This window comes from Durio zibethinus, chromosome 4, assembly GCF_047325235.1.
Source record: "Durio zibethinus cultivar Kanyao isolate XHJ-2024 chromosome 4, ASM4732523v1, whole genome shotgun sequence".
Classification (NCBI taxonomy): Eukaryota; Viridiplantae; Streptophyta; class Magnoliopsida; order Malvales; family Malvaceae; genus Durio; species Durio zibethinus.
This window is the reverse complement of record NC_143165.1, coordinates 9,565,492-9,589,972: the sequence shown is the minus strand read 5'-3', so window position 1 is coordinate 9,589,972 and position 24,481 is coordinate 9,565,492. Positions and strand designations below refer to the sequence as shown.

Sequence of the window (24,481 nt, the reverse complement as noted above, 5' to 3'; positions counted from 1 at the left end):
TTGCAAATACTGTACAAAACTCTTTCAGATATCTATTAATTGTTCAATATTAATTTGATGCCATCATCACATTATTTTGGACATACTCGGATGCATTGTTTCAAGAGTTTATAATCTTAATCTAACAGATTTTCCAACATTGTTTTAGTTTCATGTCTTGGCGCAGATGATGCCTCAATCATGCAAATATTATTATAGACACATGGCCCTACTCTGTTCATGTTATTTCTCCCCTTTGCTGTTTTCTATGGACTCAGTTTTTCACAATAAAATTGTGAATACAACCAAGCAGAGTTTCTGTCAATAAGATGGGTTAAGATTTCAAGAAAGATTCCCATGTAAGATATATATTTTTTTTATGTTTTTATAAAAGAAATTAAGATCTAAGAATAAAAAAAAATGATTATAGATATTAGAATTTAAATTTAAAAATTTTTACATGTATTTTAAAATAACTATACGAATTAACTGCTGAGTTCATTTTTCTTATTTAATTTTCTACACATTTGTCAATCCTTAATTACATCACTACCTTAAAATCAAAACAAAGAGCAGCACATGATTATCTGGTTTAGTAACACAATAAAGTTGATGGATTGAAAATTAAAACTCTAGCTAACCACATACTAATTAAATTGAACAAAATAATAGAAAAATAATGTCAATGATGCATAAAGGAACTAAAAAAGCAAAAGATGCCAAACCATCTGTTTCATCTAATATTTGCATGATGTTTTGAATCACATTCAGGCTATTTTTTATGTCATCTCTTTGACGAGATACATCCAAAAACTCACACGTTTTACTGGTCAAAGCACAGCAATTATTTAGCTCCCAGGTTTTTATTTTCTTTTGATTACTTGAGCAGTTCTTGGAACACCTTTAGTGTACATTGTTGTAGTATTGAGGCAAGGAATGGAAAAAAAAAATAAATAAATAAAGAGAGAAGAAAGTAGAGAAGAAAATTGCAGAAAACTACTTTCTGCTATATTTATTATCTGCTGAAATTATACAAAAAGCATTAGGTGTTGTAATTAAGACATATATAGACCTAACAATTCATGTATTTGTGATTGTCTAAATCTTTAATAATACAACCACGAGGCACAATTCAAAATGATATTTCCTTATTACCTTGAGTACTGTTCACCGGCTGTACTCAATACTGATACAATTTTTTTCTTTTTGTCTCAATGCAACTCAGTTGTTAAGAGAAGAATAAGGGGTTGCAACCAAGAAGAGATCATTTTTCCTTCTAACTACAGCTCCAAAAACCTCATCCATGTCAAGATCTTCAAGCTTTTTTCCACCTTGAAGTTTCCAGTCAAAATGATACAGCAGCTGTACAAGAGGTAACTCAACATTGGAAATACCATACACCATGCCAGGACACATCCTTCTTCCAGCACCAAATGGGATGAATTCAAAATCGGCCCCCTTGTAGTCAATTGAACTATCAACAAATCTCTCTGGATAGAATCTGTCAGCTTCACCCCAATAGTCAGAATGCCTGCCAATTGCCCATGCATTGATGATGACTCTGGACTTGACTGGTATATCATATCCGTTGATTTTGCATCTCTGTGAGCATTGTCTTGGAAGTAGCAGAGGAACAGGAGGGTGCAATCTCAAAGTTTCTTTGATGACAAGTTTCAAGTACTTTAATTCATGTAACCCTTCACCATCAACATTTTTCCTTTTCTATTGAAAACCTGCCTCACCTCTGCCTGTGCCTTCTGCATAACTCTTGGGCTTTTCACCATTTCGGACATTGCCCATTCTAATGTTGTGAATGATGTATCACTCCCAGCAATAAAAACATCCTGTAGTGTTATTAATTATTAAAAAATAGTAGGATTAAATTCTGTGAATTTTGCTTCACGAGTATAGAAAGACAAATATTAACTTCTTTTTTTTTTTTGCAACAAAGTTTATTCATATAGTGGTGTTTGTTCAACATCTTTAATAATACAACCAAGTGGCACAATTCAAAATGATATTTTCTTATTACCTTGAGTACTGTTCACTGTCAGTACTCAATTCTGATACAATTTTTTTCTTTTTGTCTCAATGCAACTCAGTTGTTAAGAGAAGAATAAGGGGTTGCAACCAAGCATAGATCATTTTTTCTTCTAACTACAACTCCAAAATCCTCATCCATGTCAAGATCTTCAAGCTTTTTTCCACCTTGAAGTTTCCAGTCAAAATGATATAACAGCTGTGCAAGAGGTAACTCAACATTGGCAATACCATACACCATGCCAGGACACATCCTTCTTCCAGCACCAAATGGGATGAATTCAAAATCGGCCCCCTTGTAGTCAATTGAACTATCAACAAATCTCTCTGGATAGAATCTGTCAGCTTCACTCCAATAGTCAGAATTCCTGCCAATTGCCCATGCATTGATGATGACTTTGGACTTGACTGGTATATCATATCCATTGATTTTGCATCTCTGTGAGCATTCTCTTGGAAGTAGCAGAGGAACAGGAGGGTGCAGTCTTAAAGTTTCTTTGATGACAAGTTTCAAGTACTTTAATTCATGTAACCCTTCAACATCAACATTCCCTTTTCTATTGAAAACCTGCCTCACCTCTGCCTGTGCCTTCTGCATAACTCTTGGGTTTTTCAGCATTTCTGACATTGCCCATTCTAATGTTGTGAATGATGTATCAGTCCCAGCAACAAAAACGTCCTAAAGTGGTATTAATTATTAAAAAAGTAGGATTAAATTTTGTGAATTTTGCTTCATGAGTATAGAAAGACAAATAGTGACTTTATTTATTTATTTACTTATTTTTGTACAAGAAAGTTTAGGGTGAGGAGGAGAGGCATTAGCATTCTAGGGTCAGGACAGATAGCAGACTTCAGAGAGTATTTACATTAGATTTATAGATTATCTAGAGGATCTGATGGCAAAAGGATTCAAATCTAAACATTACAAGTGAAGTATTCGAATCTTATCAACTTAACCAATCCCGTTAGATTAGATTACGATAACAAGTAAATTCAGAAGATCATTAATCAATGAAGCAAATTTTACAATGCAAAATAAAAAGTATATTAGAAATAGACTTACTAACCAAGATTACTGCTTTGATGTTGTCAGTTGTTAAAGGAAATTCAAGGTCACCATTCTCCTGAAGGGTCAAAAGAACATCCAGAAGATCATCCAATTCCTTCTCACTAGTCTTTGGCATTTCATTGCTAGCTTTATGTTCATTGATGACAATATCAAAGATCTTATCTACTTTTCGATGCAGCCTCTCAAGTTTAGGCCTCAATCCACTGAGGAACTGAAGAAATTTGACTGAAGGGAACAAGTCTACAAGAGTGAAACCTGAAACCGACCGTATAATTTCCCTGAAAAGTAATGTGAATTCATCTTTCTGATCTTTGCATTTCCCACCAAAAGCAGTCCTCGAAACAATTTCGTATGTGAGAGAACACAGCATGTTACTAAGGTTGACTGGTGATCCTGCTTTTGAAGAAATTGCTCTGACCATCTTTGATACCTCTTCTTCCCTAATTGGACTGAAGGATTGCACACGTTTTGAACTTAGCATCTCCAACACGCAAATTTTTCTCAGCTGCCTCCAATAGTCTCCATATGGTGAAAATGAAATGTCTGTTGAATTATAAGTTAAAATATTTGCAGAAACTAGAAGAGGCCTATTCGCGAATATGATGTCATGGGTTCTCATCACTTCTGCAGCAGTTTGTGGAGAAGAAACAACGATGTTTGAAATTTCTCCAAGCTGAAGGTGCATCAAGGGGCCGAATTTCTTGGCCAAATCTCTTAATGAATGATGGGGTAGAGAGCCAGCAATGAGGTGCATATTCCCGATGACAGGCAACTTCCATGGTCCTGGTGGTAGATTTTGAATCAAGTTGTTGGTCTTGAATCTCTTCCCTAGTTTCAGTAACATGAACAAGAAGATAACAAAAGTGAACAGCATTGGAAAGGAGAAAAACAGGTGCTCCATGGATGTCGAATGTTAGACAGTCTTATGGCTTGCATTCCATCCACTTCTAAGTAGGTGATTTATGTAATGGTTCTGCCTTGACTACTGTTTGTCCTCTAGTTCAGTGGAATCTTAACATCAACAAAGATTATAAAAAGATAATTTTTCTTTCAACTTGTTGGATTTCAATACTTTTACGTCAGTTTTTGTGGCCACTTATTTTGAATTCTCGACATTCTAAATACTTGTTAGAAAAGAAAAAATGATTTTCCTTTAAAAATCAAAGCAAATATTTGTTTTCAATTGATCTGTCAAATGTTGGATGCGGATTATTTTGGAAGATATAGCTTCATCATCAATTTTATACTAGTTTCAAATTTTCTGTCCAACTTCTAATATATTATTTGATTATTATGTTCAATGCACTAATTGGTCAATTACAACTTTTCAATGGAATTACTAATTCAAAGAATTTAGTATAATTTGGAGATATAGATAATTTTTTTTTTACTTTTTGGTTGTTATGAAATTTCTTTCTTTTTGTTTTCTTTTTCCTAATTAATAGTATCAAAATATATTTCCTCCAAATTATTTTATCATTTTCCTTGTCTCTTTAACTTTCACGTGTATTAAGAATAAATCTTTGATTTTTGTGTATTTAATATTTTTAATTCAAATTTTTATATAATATTGATGTGCCATACTTTTATTTTTGAAAAGTAAAAAAATTTTAAAATATCAATTTGAAATATAGAAAAATAAGAGAATTAAGTGTTTAAAAATGAAAAAAAATTCTTTTAGGATATTGAAAAAAAGGACACAAAAAATGAGATGTGGAATAACTATATATAAATATATTAATTTAATAAAATTAATATATTAAATGGACACTCCTGTGAAATTTCTGGAGGTTTTAAGACTTGATAATGTTCATTTCTTCCAGCTTGCCAGTTCAATAACTGTTGTCAAAGCTTGCTTGAACAATAAACATACAACAGGATTTCAGGCATTCCTTTCTCCTTTTCTTTAGTCATTTATTATAGCACTTAAATTATCAATATTTTAATCCTGAAATTAAAAATCCGAAATTTTATTAACAGATGACTGTAGGTCTTCTCTTTACTCATTTCATCACACTTACTATGTCACAATGTTTATGTTTACCCTTTGGGCTATGGCTCCCAAAGGCCCCATGTTTTCTTTTTTTGCTTTCAAATAATTGCTCTATATATACAATTTAAATTATTCGAGTCTTTCCTGAACCACAGAGGTTTAAAATTTTTTCCATCTTCACTAATTACAAAGATTTCTAAAATACTATAATGGATGACTTTGCTTCGTCTTTGTTTTTCATAACTTGGATTGTTGTCCGCCTTTTGCCTTTCCTTTTAAGTGGTGGGGCTTGGAATTGCTATATTATATGCGGTGCTTTTCTTCTTCTCACTCAGGTGAACTCTGTTTGTTTCTTCGAGATTTGTATTAGATAGATATGTTCACTTCTTTTGCTAGCTTTGAAACAATTCGGTTTAGCAAAAAATAAATAAAATACGAAGCCCACACCTCCTAATAAAAATTGTGTGGCTAAAATGACAACTTCATTTGAGAAGAACGAGCTTCAAACGAGTAGTAGTTAGTGTTCTGAAAACAAAAACAAGATAAAAAATAAAAAATTTCGTCCCATCTTCCCCTGCGTCCCATCTTATCTTGAACATGATCATTTTCTACAACCTTTTCTTTTTATAACATGCGCCAGAATTGCTATAGTTGGCTCGAATGCAAGAAAAAAAAAATGGTGGAATCAAGCTAATCTGATTTGATAATAAAACGGACAACCAAAATCTGAAATGACTGAACTCTAAGCAACTCAAAGATTATTTCAAAATGGTCTAATTCCAACGATTCAATCTCAAATAACAGAGTATCAAATCTAAATTACTTTAAATCGAAATAATTCAATTTTTTTTTCCAATTTCCACCTCTACCTTACACCATTACTCCAAAACCATACAAAGTGAAGTTCACACTTGGAACCCACGGCTTTTGTATTTAAGCATGGTTATGGTTAAACTAGAGAGCACCACATCTTCAGGCAAAAGAATTAATGAAATGAAAAACAAACGCCAACCATTAAATTTTTTTTTTCCTTGCGAGAACTAAAACAGATGGAATCATGGAAAACCTCTTCGAATTTTCATCGAAGAAAACTCCTCCATAAAGTAAATTATTCGCTGGATATTTGGACAAATTGCAAAATGCCTTCTTTTTCGAAAATTATATTGGCAAACTGATATTTTTACAAAATATAAAATTTAACTCAATTTATTTATGTAATTATTTTTAAAAAATCTAATTCAGATTGTTATTATTTCAATTCTTGTAAACCCTTTCTCTGTTCTCAAATCGAGACTCTTTGTAAAAATGAAAAAGTTTCTAAAACCGGCAACAATTATTTTCTCCTTAAAACAACATAAAACCTAGGAAGTAAAAAAGCCATCCACAACGAACATCAAACCAAACCAACTACAGCCTACAGTCATGAATCATGAAATGAAAACCTGTCCATCTGGGGATTCGAAGGTAACATGCATGAGAGGACAGCTACCCATTTCTGTCCCAATTAAGGACCTTCATCCATCCTTATATGCGGAAATCCACCACAGAAATCACCAACCCACTTTTTCCAATCCATATAATTCCAAAAGATAAGGTATGCCCCATATAACCAGACATTAAATTTGAAATATATATAAGGACACACATATATAAATATATAATTTAATAAAATATATTAAATTAATTTAATATATTTTACTTACATGTATAAATATATTAATTTAATAAAATTTTACTTACAAAATTCTTAAAAATAGATATAATATGTGAAAGAATGAAATAAAAATTAACATATCTAATTTTATTATTTACTTTTATTATTTTCTTTTAATAAACAAATATATTTGAGTTTTTATTCATTTTAATTTGGAGAATAAAAAATGATACTTTTCTTACATACAATGAAAAGAAGAATGAAGACATAAAATATATTAGTTAAAGATGATTGTTTATTTTTATTATGTTATATTTTATATGTTATTTTGTGGTGTTAGAAAGTGATAAAACCATTTGAGTAGTGCAAGCTACAAGTCTCATTACCCTTATAAGATTATCTTGCAATAAACTAAACAAATTATTAGAAAAAAATTAAAAGTTTAACAATTTCAAACTCCCTAAAAGTAATTTACTTCATTTTTTATAAACTTGAAAATATATAAATAAATATTATAATAAAATTCTTAGCATTTAAAGTGTTGATGTTCAATTACTAGATAAACAATAAAAATATTCTTGTATTAACTTTAATTTAGTCGGGACAAATATGATCACAAAAATTTTAAAATTTTCAAACCTTTAAAATTTTTTATAATAAATCCATAAGAAATTTAAGAATTCAATGAAGGCAATTGCCTCCATATACTTTTATGTAGACCCGTCTTTAGGGAGTAGAATTTAATAGTCAAATTCAATTCATAATAGTCTAAAAGTGACAGTGCATTATTTAAAAAAAAATATTCGACCTCTTAGGCTTTTAATGCTAACGACTAAATTCAATTCATGATAAAGTGACATATCCTTTATTTAGAAAAAATGTTTAACCTCTAGATTTTGTTGAAGTTAAATATTTTAATGTTCAAACTCAATAGTATAAGATTAAATACAGTCTTTTCAAATTTAACATTGAAGATGATACTTTCCACTTCCATTCAGTTATGCAAATATATTATAAACAAATGACCTTATTTTGTTCATATTATTTCTCTCCTTTGCTATTTTCTATATATTAGGTTTTTTTTTACCCGTTTGCAAGATTTATTTTTTTCTTTAAAATATTTAAATAGTATATATGCAAAAATATATATGTACACATGCACACACACATATAAGTTTTCTAAATTCTAAAAATTTCTCTTTATTAAAAAAAATTAAGATAAAAAAACAAAAAATTAAAATAACAATCATATTAAAGAGAAAAACATTATTATGAAGGACCAATGAAACCATGAAACCTATAAAAGAAATAAAAGTGAAAACTCAATAAATTTTATTTATATTCTTTATTTTTAAATGATTTAAATTTAAATCGTTAATTCATGGAATGTGTATAGATTAAAATTAATATAATAATGATTTGTGGCATTTTGTCTCTCTATTATTAATTAAATTTAAATAATTAGTAACGTATGAAAAATATTTTAAATAAGGTTGATTTATATTACTTTTTCTTTTCAAAGATTTATTTTCAAATCATTAAATAATGAAATATGAAAACCCAAAATGAATAAGGACTTACTTAGACATGTGTAAAACTAAATTAGTTTTACACCATCTCATATCTTTCTATATGATTTATATTTGATATTCCAACCATTAAATTTATGCACTACTCAAATAAAAAATGCATGCTAAATTTTAAGTAAACGTAAAATATAAAACTATTTGTACTTGTGATAATAATAAAATGTTAATCATTAGTGTATATTGAAACGATGATATTCTCAATCAAAATGATAAGAGTATTGAATTGACTTGAAACATTATGTGAATAATAGGTACAAATAGATTGTTAAATTTAATGGTTGATTTATAAAAAAAAATTTATCATATATGAAGTTATAAAATGGCGTAAAACAAATTAATTTTATACTTGTGTAATTTGATCCCTTAGTATAATATTTTTTACGACTTTTCATATCTTTGTCATTTTTTTTAAATTCAATTGTTAATAGAATATGGAAAGTTTTTAAAAATTAATTGATTATGAAAAGATTTAAATTAATATGATAATACTTTATAAATTTTCTTTTTTCTATCATTTTAATTTGTATTGGTGGTAGAAAATTATGAAAGTTTGAAAAGTTGATTTATATATTTTTTTCTTTTTTAAAATGTTTATTTTTAAATAATTAATTACTAAAATGTAAAAATATAAAAAAATTAATATTCTAACATTTCATATTTTATTTTTTACTACAAATAAATATTAAATTAACAACTTAATATAATATAATATATATGCACACACACACACGTCATTAATGAGCATATTTATTATTTAGAATCTAATTACATATATAGATAAATATGATAACTCTTTGTATTCTATTTTTTTTTATATTAACTTATTAAAAAAAAGTAATACTTGCAAATATTGAAATTAATATGATGACTTTTCATATTATGATTTTTTATTTAAACTAATTTATACTAAAAAAGATAAAAACATTTAATATTTGTATTTATTTGTGGTAACCTATCATTACATAAAAATAAACAGAGAATAAATTATTTTTAATATTTTAAATCAAATAAACAAAAAAATTTTTTATCTCTTGTTTATATTTGTACTTTCTAAAAAGTATGCTATTACTAAAAACTCATGTTTTAAGGGATCCATGAAAAAAAAAATTAAAGGAATCATTTTCATTAACTGAATGAAGGTGTTATTTGGCAAAAAATTATTTTGAAAAGAAAATCTAAATAAGTAAATACATTTAGATAGCCATGAGCTATATTAATTTGACATTAAATCCCTGAAGCTAATTCTTTGGGTTAATGTGACAAATAGTTTTTGAATTATAGTAAAATATTTAATGTGGTATCTAAATTTTAAAAATCTTTAATAAGATACTTAAACTATGAATTTGTTAACTAATATAGTTATTACCCTTAATGTAGTTAGTTCTAAATGATGAATGTGGCGCACAAACAACCTTTCAAGTACCATATTAATTAATAAATTCATATTTTATGTAGCGTAATAGAGATTTTTAAAGTTTTAGTGTCACATTGAATATTTCACTAATCATTATTAACATTATCCATGATTTTTTTTGTGTATGTACTTAGAAATAAAAGCTTATATGAAATTTCTATTATAATGAATTAATTACCATGATTTCAATAGTAGAATAAGATTGATCAATTTTCATTAAATCCTTATAGGGTGTTTGGTTTATGAAATTTTAGATTCTGAGGGATAGTGTGATATCTAGAAAAGTGTGGATTCCTAACAAAGGGTGATTTTTAATGGCATGGGATGGTTAGATTCTTGTGTTTGGCTAGGGAGATAGTTAAATTACTTAATCATGTATTTTTATTATAATATCCTTTACTACATAATAAACATAATGTATTTGTCAAAAAAATAATCCACAATTACTGCGTTTCACATGTTGATACTTTCAACATTAGGAAAATTGATACTTTCAACTTTTTTTATTTATTTCTATTAATATTGTAATGTTATTATATAAAAAAATAATCCACAATTACTGCATTTCACATGTTGATACTTTCAACATTAAAAAAATTGATACTTTCAACTTTATTTATTTATTTCTATTAATATTGTAATGTTATTATATAAAAAAAATAGAAGTTTAGTGAAACTTAATAAAATGATGATTAACTAGCTACAATAAAATGATGATGATTATATTATTATTTCTTCCACTTTCTCAAAATATTTATTATATTATTATATTATTATTTATTCTACTTTCACAAATTTTTTTTTTCTAATAACTGACTACAATAAACATATAAAAAGGTGAAAGTATTTATCTTTATATTATCATAAAAAACACTTGAACTTTATAACTTAGATAAACCATTATACTCTTGTTATATTCAAATAAGCCATTAATTTTTAATTTGCATCAAAATAATCTCTTAACCTATAATTTGTATCCAAATAAGCTATTAAACGTTTAATTTGTATCTAAATAAGTCTTGAACCTAAATCATTATTTCATTTGAAATAAGGACTTATTTAGATATAAATTAAAATATAAGAGCCTATTTGGATATAATCAAAGTATAGGGATCTATTTAAGAAAAGTGGAATAGTTTATGGGCTTTTTTAGTATTTTAGGTGTTAGGTCATTTACTACCAATTTGAAATTACTTGTGCTCAATATTTTTTTTTTCTTTTTTTAATTAAAATGATGATAAAATCAATAAAAAATCATAAGTTATTTGCGTGAGTAATATTATTATTTAAGCTTACATTTTTAATATTTTTGTTTAAATCAATAATGATTATTTACTTTAATTTTTTAAAATATAAACAATGTTAATCATAAATTAATATGAAAATAAAATTTTTGGTTTTAGCCTTATGAAAGTTTGCAATATGAAATTGAAAGAACTTTGCATCCTTTTAAAAATAAATCATTCTTTTGTGTCAAATAAATGATTAAATGAAAAACTTTAATAAAAATTATAATAAGTGGATTTTTCCCATTTTCATATTTACATGAAATTCAATAAAATATAAATAAAAAACGCGATCTTTATAATATACGTTCTAATACAATATTATCCATAATATACTTCTTTTATTTCTTTTAGAAATAGTTTGGCACGCTATGATTTTTTTCCAATGAAATTATAAAGTAATAATTAACAAACTATACTAAACCAATATCTTTGACTTATAGCACTGCTCAATAACAAATTAATATATTCAACAAATAAATGAACTCAATAAGGCAAAAAACAATAATTGCAATTTATAAATGGTATAACCAATAACAAAATGAAGGCACCTTAAATATCACCAATATTTAATTATAATTTGATGACAATAATGACAAAATTATTAAAGTAAAATTGAATTTTATATTTTATGATTACGACAAATAAATGAAATTTATTACCAAAAAAGGTGAAAATGTTTTAATTTTGATAGAATTTTCTTTTCTTACATGAAATCTAACAATTAACACATAAAAGTAATCAAAAATAAATAACAACTATGTAGTGAAAAATAAGAAAGACTAACTAAGATAATTTCAAACAATAGCTTCAACATAGAACTTGTAAAATAATATGTGAGCAAAACTATACTTTTTTATTTTCAATTAAATTAATGTATAAATTTACTTACCCAATGTAATTTATATGCAAAACTTATTGAAAATAAAAACTTAACAATTGATATAAAATAAAACAATATCAATTTTATATAAAACCAAGAAATAATATAAAAATTTTTTTCCCTTTCACAAATTCATCCATAGAAAAGGAATACGTTATCAATAAGTTTTTTTTAAGCAATAAATAAGAGATTAGACAATAAAAATTTATCTTTAACTTTAAGAATAAAAAATTCTTAAAAGATGAAAATAAATAAAATTAAAAGTTAAAGAGATTACATATATTTAATAAGAAAACTAAAACATAAATAAAAAAATGATTAAACACTACAAGGGTTTTGGTTTTTAGCGGCGTTTTTTTAATCGTTTAGTGGCGTTTATTAACGCCATTATAAGGTTGTGACGTTTGCGAAAAAACATCACACAGAGTGCTGCCTATACATGAGTCGTGGTAAATAGCGATGTTTTCGAAAAAACATCTCAACATTAGCGGCGTTTGTATGTGAAGCGTCACCATTTTAGCGGCATTCATATCTTAGAGACGTCGCTATTTCAGTAACGTTTTTATGAGAAAAATGTTGTTCCATTGACGGCGTTTGTAACAGAAAATGCCGTTACTTTTTAAAATGATATTTACTTTCAATAATAATAAGAAAGTTTATTTTTAAAACAAATCATTGCTCTTATAATATTACCAATATAAAAAATATTAAAAAAAAGAATACCCTAAAACTTGAAAGCATAATATCATACAATTTACGAACTCATCACCAATAATTTGAAGAAGAGACAAATTTATACCAACAACAATGCCAATAATATATAATGAAAAATTTAAAAAAAATTTTAAAAAATAAAAACTCAAAATCTATAAAAAATTATCAAAAAATAAAAATATTAACACTTAGTTGGACATTTATCAAATAATCATAAGCTACAAACAAAAAAACATATCGTGGCCTTTCACCTCTTGTCCTCTTCATATATTTTAATATTATTTTTCAAACATTGTAGAAAATTTACTTAAAACTCAAAAAAAGGTTAAAATAATAAAAAATATTTATGTTTATTTAATTATTTTTAAAAAATACTAATTTTCTTTTGTGATTTTCTCATTTCTTTTAGTAGAGATGTTCATAATCTGATTTTAACTTAATTAACTGACTGAATTAATTTAATATGGTTAATCGATTGATTATTGAATTAACTTTAATTGATTAACGAAAATAATTTTTAAAAAATTTTGGTTTTTGGTTTATTTAATTTAGAAATTGAATTAATTGAATTAATCAAAATTTTAACTGAAATATAATATAATCTAAATATAAAATAAAAAATACATGATTTTGATAATTTAATTTCATAAATTATTAAAGTTTTTAACATAATATTTTGATATTTGAATATTTTGTTAAATAATTTTATTTAATTTATTTAAAATATAAGAAATTTAAAATTTAAAATATAATTTAACTTAAATGTATTTATTATTTGATTAACCAAAAAACATACCAATGTGTCAGCTGTGTACTAAACTATTTTTAAATTTAATAATGATATGATTTGAAGAAAAAAAAGTAAAAATTATTTGTAGATTTAATAGAAATAAATATATATTTTATTTGATATATCGATATAAAATATGGTATGATAATTTTTATATTTTATATATGTTAAATATGAAATAAATAAATATAAATAGTAGGATAGCTATATTTATATGTAGATATGTTCATGATTCGATTTTAATCGAATTAATTGATTTAATTCGGTTAATCACTTAGTTAATGATTAAATTTCTGTCAATTAATGAAAATAATTTTAGAAAAATTTTGGTTTTCAATTAATTCGGTTCAAAAATTAAATTAATCAAAATTTTAAATGAAATATAACAAAATCCAAATATAAAATAAAAAATACATAAAATAGATCTTGTTATTTCATAAGTTGTTAGATTTTTTAACATAATATTTTGATATTTAATATTTTATTAGATAATTTTATTTAGTTTGTTTAAACTATAAAAAATAAGGAGTTTAAAATATAATTTAATTTTAATGTATTTATTATTCGGTTTATTAAAAAATTAATTGAATTGATCTAATTAAAATAATATAATATAATAAATTTAATTTTAAATAATTCGATTTGAAATTAATCAAATTAATTGAATGAGTAACCTATTTATATGTAATATTTTTCTTTGCACGTTTTCTTGACATTTTAAAATGAAAACCAAACAATATTGTTTTTGGTGACAATCACTTAATTCCATTCACATGGATAACAAATTTTTCCAAGTCGTCATAAAAAATACAGTTTGAAAATTATAAAAATTAAGACATGGTTAAGAATTGATTGAAAACTAAAAAAAAAAAAAAAAGCTTTTTGTGCCATATGATATTTGTTCCCAAAGTATTCCACAGCCCAGCTTGACCTAATGGTAAGTGACAATTTGTTGGATTTCAATTTTTTTGAGTCAGCTTTTGTGTCCTCTTGTTTTCAATTCTCTCAACCTTTTAAATACTTGTTAGAAAAAGAAAAAAAAAAAGTTTTCCTTTGAAAATTTAAGCAAATATTTGTTTTCAATTGATCTGTAAAATAATGGATGTTGTTTATTTTGGAAGATATGGCTTTCATTATCAAATTTTTTTACTAATTTCAAAAGTTCTGTGCAACTTCTAATTCATTATTTGATTATTATTTTCAATGCACTAATTGGTCAAGTAGACTTTTTGGATGGAATTATCAAGTTATGGAATTTAATATAATTTGAGTATAGATTTTTTTACAATTTTGTTTCTATAAATTTTATTTTTAATCTTGTTTCTAAATAAAGTGTCAAAATATGTTTCTACCATCTCATTTTGTCATTTTCTCTGTCGATCGCTTTTAACTTTCACGTGTATTAAGAATAAATTTTTTATTTTTGTGTATTTAATATTTTTAATTTAAATTTTTATATAATATGTTGTTTTTTTATTTTTAGAAAGTAAAAAAAAATAAAAATCAATTCGAAATATAGAAAAAAAGTATTAAGTGCTCAAAAAAATATTTTAGGACATTAAAAAAATGTAGAAAAAAATGAGATGATAGAAGTAGCATTAATTGATAGCATCCATACAATATATTTTTTTTAAGAAATGAACATGCAAATGATAGGTTAATATAGTATTAAAATTTTAAATTTAATGATCAAATTCAATCACAATTAATGGTATAATCAATCGAGTTGAAATTAAATAATATTAAACTCAAAACTCGAGCTCGGTTTGAAATTGAAGATTCAAAATTTAATTCAAACTCGATTGAATTTTATTTTTTTTAGCTCGAATTCGATTCGAAATAGAAATTAAACTATTCAAATTTGCTCAATTAAATTCGATTAATATGTAAAAATAAATTCAATTCTTATATTTGATAATAACTTGATTATTTGTGTTCAAGTTTAAGTTTGAGTTTGAGTTTGAATTATTTTATTAATTAAAATAATAAAAATATATTAAAAATAAAAGCTTGATTAAGCTCATGAGCTACTAGAGTAGAGTATAAAAATGTTCAAACTCAACTCGATTGATAAGTCGAAATACTTGAACTCAAGCTCGACTCAATAATAACCAAGCTTAATTAGAGTTTTATTCGAATCTAACTCGAATAATTTATGAGTATTGATATATTATTTACACCTTAAATTACAATAAGATAAAGTGACATGTACTTTGTTTGGAAAAATTTTCCAACTTTTAGATTTTCTAAGTTAAAATATTTTACTGTTTAAACTCAATAATTTAAGATTAAATAAAGGTCTTTTCAAATTTAACATCTAAGGTGCTATTTTCAACTTTCATTCTAATAAAAAATAATTCTTCTACTTGATATAGAATCAAAATCAATGTTTGCCTTCATTATATATATATATATATATATATATATAATATCTCTTGTAACTTTCCACTTTCCAGGCTACCAAACAAACCCATGATAGATTGTAAAATAGTAATTTATATTTCCAATCATGAGATTTGCAATTTCCTGGGAAAAAGTGGGTGGGGTAACAAAAGATGCTACTTTGACACGAAACTTGGAATATATTATTAGTCCTTTGACAAGAAAGTTGGAATATTTGAAAAACATATTTTCTTTGGCAGCAATGAAGAGAATTTATTAGTATTTTTTACTCATTTTCAGTTTCCAACCAGTTTCCATCAACAATTTGTTGGAAATGAAAGTGACTGGGAATGCCGCAAATGCAATCAAATAACCAGTACAAGGACCTTTCCTTCTACCCTTTTCTTTCATTGGTGCCAAATTCCAGTAATAGAATGTTAGAAACACAAATGTCAAATCTATGATGTAGACGAATCGAATATAAATTGATATTGTTATTTTTATGATTTATTTATTTATTTTTAAAATTATTTGTGTTGGATAAAAAAATTTTAAATTATGTTTAAATTTGTTTCATTGAAATATTAAAATATTAAAATTTGATTTAAAATTAGTTCATTTATATCAAATAAATTCATTCATAAATATTAAACAAATTTTTTATAAATATATAAATGAACATAAATTAATACTAAAAAATTGATCTTGCAAACTGATAATTTGGGCTCTCAAGAATGAAAGAGACATGTCTATTTATAAAGAATTTTTTTTCTTTACATTGTGGGATAGAAAGACTAAACAAAAAGTTTTCTCTATAATGTTTTTATTATCCATTTTAAGCGGTTAAAAAATTATATTTACCATAATATTTTTTTAAAACATTACAAAAGATTTTTAACATATGATAAGTTTATTTTTCAATCAAAATGATATAACAAATGTGTGCAAGTGGCAACTCAATATTTGATAATGCATATGTTATACCAGGGCAAATCCTCCCCAGCACCAATGGAATGTCTTCAAAATTTGTTCCTATGAAATCAATTGAACTATCCAAAAATCTCTCTGGATCAAATTTCTCAGCTTCTTTCCAATAACTAGTATCTCTTCCTATAGCCCAAGCAGTAATAATTACTTCAGTTTTAGTAGGGATTTCACATCCTTTAATCACATATAGGGATGGCAAATGAATCTGAATCCGTCAGATTCTAAGCCAATCCCATTTTATAGAATTTTTTTTTAAAATTAATTTTTGGGCTAAGTCATTTTTTTATAAAAAAAAGTCAGGTTCAGGTTGAGTTTTAGATAAACTCATTTTGATATGACCCAGTATATATATAAATATTTTTTATTATTTATTTAAGTTTATATTTACATATATGTATTATATTAATAAAATTATTATTTAATATTTTAATTTAATATATTAACTTAATAAAAATATTATATTTATGTATAATTAAGATGTTCTTTATATTAAAAAATAATATTTTATAAATATTATATTAACTTTAATTTAATAATTTAATTTCAGATTGAATTGATTACGATTTTATATATATGTAGGTCGGATCCGATTGGATATAAAAATAATATTTTAATGTCAGAGTTGGACGTATGATTTATGAAATTGGAGTGAGCAAAAATCCATTTCAACCCAACCAATTGCCATCACTAATCACACAATTCTCACTCCATTCTCTTGAAACTAAAAGAGGCCCAGGAAGATGTTATATCAATGTTTCTTTAACTATTGATCTTAAGTACTTCGATTCATGAATCCTTGCTTCAATTACACCACCATTTGCACCAAAAGCCTGCCTTACCTCATTTTGTGCCTTTGTCATCAACTATGGATCTTTCAACATTTCAAACATTGCCCATTCTACTATAGTTGTTGGTGTCTCACTCCCAGCCCCAAATACATACTGGAAATTATTATTGGCTAATGTAAGTTAAATTGAAGTTGGTTTTCACTTAAAAGTTCCATCATGCAAAATTTTCTCATCTGTCTCCAGTAGTTTCCATATGGTGTAAAGATAATTGCTTTAGAACTGTATGCCATTACCTCGGCTGCAAGGACATAAGGCCTTTGAGAAAAGATGATATCATTGGTTGTCATAACCTATTTTGCAACTTCTGCTAATGATACTGTCATAACGTCTAGATCCGGGGATCTATCGCTAGACATTGACTTAAGGGAGTCGCCACCAATCTTTTTTATCTAGGTGCGATTGACCACCTAAAGAATCTGTTCTTTCAGGGAACACCTAAGCTTAAGGGTCCCTAAAAGAATAGGTTCAGGTCTGCTAACCAGAACAGGGTTCGGGAGTTCGGTTACGTGTGAGGAAGGTTATAGCACCCTCACAACGCCCATCAAAAGATGGTACCAGCTTAAATTTGTGTTATCCAAAAGCCTTTAAAATTTTATCAAGTAATTAATTATTGGAAATTATTCTCAATTGACTCTAATACTTTTAGCAGAAAATTGAGAAAATTCCCTCACCTCAGGAGTATGCAAGAAAAACTACTGTTTCACTTGCAGAGGCTCCATCGTCGGATTAGTTAAAGAGAAACAAAAATAAAAATCAAAATAGAAAGGAAGGAAAGAATGATTGTTTTTTTTTTGTGTAGGGAAAATTGATACTTTCAACTTTTTCCCAAAAATATTTTTTGGAAATTTATTTTTTTTTTTGAAACTTTGATTTCCAAGGAAAATTGATACTTTCAAATTTTCCTCAAAAATCCTTTTTTTTGAAAATTTATTTTTAAGAAAAATTGATACTTTCAACTTTTCCCTAAAAATATTTTTTTCAAAAATTTTGGTTTTCAAGGAAAATTGATACTTTCAACTTTTCCTCAAAAATATTTTTTTTTCGAAACTTTATTTTTAAGGAAAATTGATACTTTCAACTTTTCCTCAAAAATCCCTTTTTTGAAAATTTATTTCTAAGGAAAATTGATACTTTCAACTTTTTCCTAAAAATATTTTTTTTGCAAAATTTGATTTTTATTTGAAGAAAATAGAATAATAAAAAATATAAATAAATAATAAAAAATAAAGAAAAGTAAAACAAAAATAAAAGTAAAATTAAGATAAAAAGAATATTAAATAAACCTAATATAATAAATAAAAAAAATAAAAAAACAAATAAACAAATAAATGAAAATAAAAAAAAAATTCAAAGAAAAAAAAAAAACCTGGAGCGGCTTGGCTCGGCTTGGCTCGGAGGGGGCGACACGCGCAGGTCAGAATCGGGTCGACGCTCGGGTCGGGTCGGGTCACGGTAAAACGCGCGGATCCTCTGGGTTACTTAAGCCCAAAACGACGTCGTTTTGAGAGGGTATAAAAGGCACTTCTCTCTGTTTTTCAGCAGACCGCTCCTCCCCTCTCTCTCTCTTTTTCTTTTTCCTCTCCCTTCTCTCTAAAAGGGCTGAAGAACACCGGTGAAATTTTTGTCGGATTCTGGAAAATGGCATCGGAATCTGGAAATTTCGTCGGAATTTCGCCGGAAGTTGGTCGAAAAGTTGGTCGGTTTCTGGATCCCTGCCGGAAACTGGGTACCACGCTGGAAACTTTAAATTTGGCCGAAATTTTCACCGAAAAATTCAAGTTTCGCGAGAAAATTCAACCGAAAACTGGAATTTCTAGAAAATTCCCAGAAAAAAAAATCAAAAAATTCCAAAAAAAATTCCTGATAATTCCTAGAACTCTCCTAAACCTTTTCTTAGCCTTCTATACTCTTCTCTGCGCCTTTTCCTCTCAAATCAGTAGCTTTGCTTACTATTTTCTGTGTGTTCTTCATCTGTTCCAGGAGGTGTCTTTTATAGGGGTTGATCAGGAGTTCCTGATCAATCCCAATTCCTCCTTGGACGGGGATTCAATCTTTGAATCCAATTGGACTCTTCTGATTGAATTCCCCTCCACAGTGGGATTCTTCAACTTTTAATCTTAGCCCTCCAAAATAAAAATCAAAATAAAAAAAATACTAGATAATTAGAAAAGATAAATCAAAAGATATTATAGTATAAAAAAAATAAAAAAAATAATATCTGATAATCGGGAAAAAATCAGATAATAATAACAAATAGAATAAGATAAACCCAAAAATATATTACAAAAAAAATAATAATAATATAATAATAAATATATAACTATATAAATAAAATACATATAAATCTAATCTAATAAATAAATAAATAAATATATACATATATTAATACATAATAATAATAAATAATAAAATACATAAAATACAAAAGAAAGAGAAAAAAATAATAATACAGGATAAAATTGAATTGGGCCTTACCCATTTGGGCCAGGCCCAATTGATTTGGGCCTGGACCCAATTGGGTGTCTACAGCTGTCCCTCTTTGCACATTTTTTGTGAAACAGAAATTGCGCAAAGACGTAGACACCCAATCAAGACTCAACTCAACATTGTCATTTTTTATTTTTTTTTGTTTTTTTGTTTTTTTTTTTGTTTTTGACCAAAGCTCCTCTAAACAGAGGCTCAACGACTTTGAGAAACATAAATTACTCCTCTAAACAGAGGCACCACGACTTTGAGAAAGTAAATTGCTCCTCTAAACAAAGGCACCACGACTTTGAAAAATAAATTGCTCCTCTAAACAGCACCACGACTTTGAAAAAGTAAATTGCTCCTCTAAACAGAGGCACCACGACTTTGGAAAAGTAAATTGCTCCTCTAAACAGAGGCACCACGACTTTGAAAAAGTAAATTACTCCTCTAAACAGAGGCACCACGACTTTGGAAAAGTAAATTGCTCCTCTAAACAGAGGCACCACAACTTTGAAAAGTAAATTGCTCCTCTAAATAGAGGCGCCACGACTTTGGAAAGTAAATTTCTCCTTGACAATCATGTCCAAAGGAGTTGAAAGTTGTGTTTGAAGGAATTTCAGGAGATTATGCCCAAAGGTCTTATAAATCGATCATGATACCAAAAGACATCCTATTTCAAGGATTAGGAACTTACCTGACAAGTTTTTTCTCAAACTTGCAAAATCTTTTCATATCTGTCTTCTCTATGTGGGATGTTGGAACACCCCTGCTTCTTGAATTTGTACACTATACTTTCTGAAAGTAGTGTATGCTATGCAAATGCATATGAATTTCAATGCATGTTATGCATATGTTGGCCAATTAATTCCTATTCAATGTATGGTACTCAAGTTTCTCAAGCTCTTTTCTTGGGCATCAAGCCCTTCTATTCTTCAGAGATCCAATTACACTGCTATTCTAAGATTGAACCAGTGTAGTTCTCAATTGTCTTTTTCATTCACATTCTTCCTTGTTCAGTTTCTCAAAACTCTGGAATAAGCTTCATCAATCGATCATCACTTGACCATCATTCAATGAATTTCTCAGCACTAACAAATTTCAAAACAAGTTTCATCCACCATCACTGGGTCATTACTCATAGGTATCTCAACATTATCCATTCCAAAATGAACTTTGTCCACTGATTCTTCATCATTCAATCATAACTTGCAAGTCATATCGACTAATTCATCTTTGTACTCATCACTTAGTTATACCACCTTTCAAGATTTGCCCCATCACATTCTCTATTTGGTCACATCATATATCCTTCTAAATCATCTCTTCTATAATTTCTTCATTTTGTCACCACCATCATCTTAGATTTCTTTTCAAATGAATGCAAGACTCTTTTAAACACATATTCATTCATTCATTATCATTTCAATTTTTGACAAATATAATGCAATCAAGCATTTTCTCAATTCATTCTAGGGGTAAAACAAAAAGAGAAAACAAGGTGAATTATCAATGGAGATCTATTTTGGTATAAAACAAATGGGAAAGGAAATGAATTGGATGTCATTGAGATGGATGGTATGTCCAAATGATGAATATTCAGACAATTCTCAACATTAATCTAGGATTCTTTTTCAAAAACTCATTCCATTTACTGTTGAAGTCATCTTGAGCCTGGCGAACTTTGCCTCGGTCTTTGAGGGATCTTCAGATGTCTTTGATCTTCCATTCATGTGAGCCATTTGACCTGGATCTTTTTTTTTCCAAAATCACCCTTTCAGGTTTTCAATTTGAATCTTTTTTTTATTTTCTCATTTTTTCCTTTTTTTCTTTTTTTTCTTTTTTTTTTTTCATTTTTTTTGCTCATTTTTTCATCCATTGTTGATATCTTCCATACATCAAACTTTAGAGCAATGTAGCATGATTCCATTGCTTCATCATGAGCATACCTTTGCTCAACATATGACTATTCAAGTTGAGTATTCACACTTGATCCAAATGGACTTTTCAAGGTTGTAATATAGGCCAAGGTAAAGGGTCATAAAAAAATGGATATAATAGGCTCAAAACATGTATTAAAAAGGTTCAAAACCAAAGGATCATTTGATACAACTTGGCATTTTGCCCCCACATCATTTCACTATTTTCTTCACACAAAGGATTCTCATTACTTTGCCCCAAGTCATGTGTGGCATTTTTTATTTATTTATTTTTTTTGAGACCTTTTTTGAATTTTTTTTTTCAAAAAATTACCCCCTAGTGTAGAGGGTGATCCTTGGTTAGGGTTCTTCAGAAAAAAATCATAACAGGCTCAAAGGGGTAGCAATAAATGGTTTTTCAAATGGTAAAAGAAAGATGGCCATTTTTCATCTCAATTGTGAATACCTTTCTTGAACATCATCTATTGAACAAAGCTCATGAATCTGTATAAAAGATTACACATCTTCAAGACATATCTATTTCACCTCCGGTAACAGCTTATTTTTGCTTGAATCATCTTCTCATATTAATATGGATGAGCTCTCAAAATTAAATCCCAGAATCATTGTTATCATTGTCTAAATATTCATCATCTGAAATTTAAGAATGGGAATGTAAAGTTATGAAATGTAACAGAGCATGGAGTAATGGTCAAGTGAAAGAGAAAAATGTAACGAAATGCATTGACTTGCCTTTATTAAAATGATAACAAGTGAAGTCATATTGCAAAAAACAAATCCAACATTATTTGAAAAGAAATCCTAAAATGACAGAAGAAACCTTCAACCAGCCTTATCTTTATTTTTTAAAATTGTCCCCCTATGCGATCAGGTGAAGAATCTCTATTGACATCTTGCCCCTCAATTCATTGTGACTCTTCGGACCCTTTCTGTTCTTGACTTTTGCTCAGTACGCTAACATTAGGTGCCATTGCTTTTCCCTGATCAAAACTTACCATTGCATCATTGATCAACCGTTGCACCTTATGCTTTAAAGCAGTACAGTTTTCAGTAAAATGGCCAGTAATTCCATAATGGTAGTCACAGCGGGCTGTAGGATCATACCACTTTGGATAGGGTGGCTGGGGGCAATCAAGTGGCTATTATAGAGTTCTCGATATAACTCTGTATAAGTCATAGGGATTGGATCAAATACAAATTTTTCTCGAGTAGTCCGTTGTTCTCGTGAGCCACTTGCTGGGTTAGTAGGGCGAACTTGAGTTCTTACAGGAGCTTGAATGTTAAGGCGGTAAGTGGATGAATAAGATGGTTGTGGAGCTAACTGGTATGGGTAGGATGAGGCATTATTCACAGCAGGATAGTATGAAGAGTAACCTTAGGATGGATAGGGTTGATAACCCCTGAATTGTTGTCTATCAAAGCTCACAGCTTGAGCTTCAACTTCTTTCTTTTCTGATGCCTTCTTGGTTTCTCCTCCTTTCAATTTATCATTTTTTATGGCACTTTCAATAATTTCTTCAGAGATCACCATGTCGGCAAAATTCTTTGTTGCATTTCCTATCATCTTTTCATAATAGGGAGGCTTCAAAGTGCTGACAAATAACACTGTAGTTTCTTTCTCTGTCAGAGGAGGTTGTACCTGTGAAGCTATATCTCTCCATCTCTGGGCATACTCTTTGAAAGACTCGTTTGACTTTTTCTCCAGATTCTGTAAAAACAAATGATCTGGGGCCAAATTGATGATATGTCGATATTGACTGATAAAGTCATGTGCCATATCGCTCCAAGAGCGAATGCGAGTCCTATCTAGTTGAACATACCATCTGGCCACAGAGCCAGTAAGACTGTCCTGAAAGACATGCATCAAGAGTTTTTCATCATGAGCATGAGATGCCATCTTCCTGCAATACATGGTAATGTGGGTTTTGGGGCATTTTGTACCGTCGTATTTTTCAAATTTTGGTACTTTAAACTTATAGGGGATAACCACATCAGGAACTAGGCAGAGCCCAGCAGCATCAACTGACCTATAAAAGCTAAATCCTTCCACAGCCCTTAGCCTTTGCTCTATCATGCTAATCTTGGAACTTTCCTCAGCTTCCCCTCTCATCTTTTCCTTTTCCTTCTCTTTTAAATCATCTAGATTAGGAATTGGTTCTGCTGCCTTTTCAGTGAAGACAGAATTTATATAGCTATTATACTGTCCTGGGTTGAAAGCTGATGGCATTCTAGGATGTGCGAAATGTTGTGGCGGGACCTCTTGAGCAGACTGAGCTTGAGGTGGGCCAAAACCTGGAGGGTACAAAGGGTCAGCCACATCTTGCTGGCTTGTATTTCCTTCAACTCCTTTTCCTTTATTCATGTTATTAAGAGCCTCCAGAATCTTGCTTAGTTCACTTTCAATCTTCTCCTGAGCTTTTTCTAGCTTTTCAAATCTATGAGAACTT

At 28.0% G+C, this 24,481-nt stretch overlaps 1 protein-coding gene and 1 pseudogene across 1 annotated transcript; both read right to left on the bottom strand.

Annotated features, from left to right (window-relative positions):
• Nucleotides 1-1,118: 1,118 nt before the first annotated feature.
• LOC111288370 (cytochrome P450 71D9-like) lies at nt 1,119-1,875 on the bottom strand (annotated as a pseudogene).
• Nucleotides 1,876-1,955: 80 nt separating this feature from the next.
• Nucleotides 1,956-4,109, bottom strand: LOC111287688 (premnaspirodiene oxygenase-like). Its single transcript, XM_022878359.2, has 2 exons — nt 3,087-4,109; nt 1,956-2,698 (listed from the first exon to the last, which is right to left on the bottom strand). The coding sequence occupies exons 1-2, from the start codon at nt 3,987-3,989 to the stop codon at nt 2,078-2,080; spliced, it is 1,524 nt and encodes a 507-aa protein (XP_022734094.1). The 5' UTR covers nt 3,990-4,109; the 3' UTR covers nt 1,956-2,077.
• Between the last annotated feature and the right edge of the window lie 20,372 nt (nt 4,110-24,481).

Bases quoted from the DNA above. Each gene is read 5' to 3' on its own strand.
- LOC111287688 (XM_022878359.2), bottom strand. From the start codon at position 3,989: ATGGAGCACCTGTTTTTCTCCTTTCCAATGCTGTTCACTTTTGTTATC. The intron at 2,699-3,086 runs GTTAGTAAGTCT...ATACCACTTTAG, and splicing joins ACATCAAAGCAGTAATCTTG to GACGTTTTTGTTGCTGGGAC.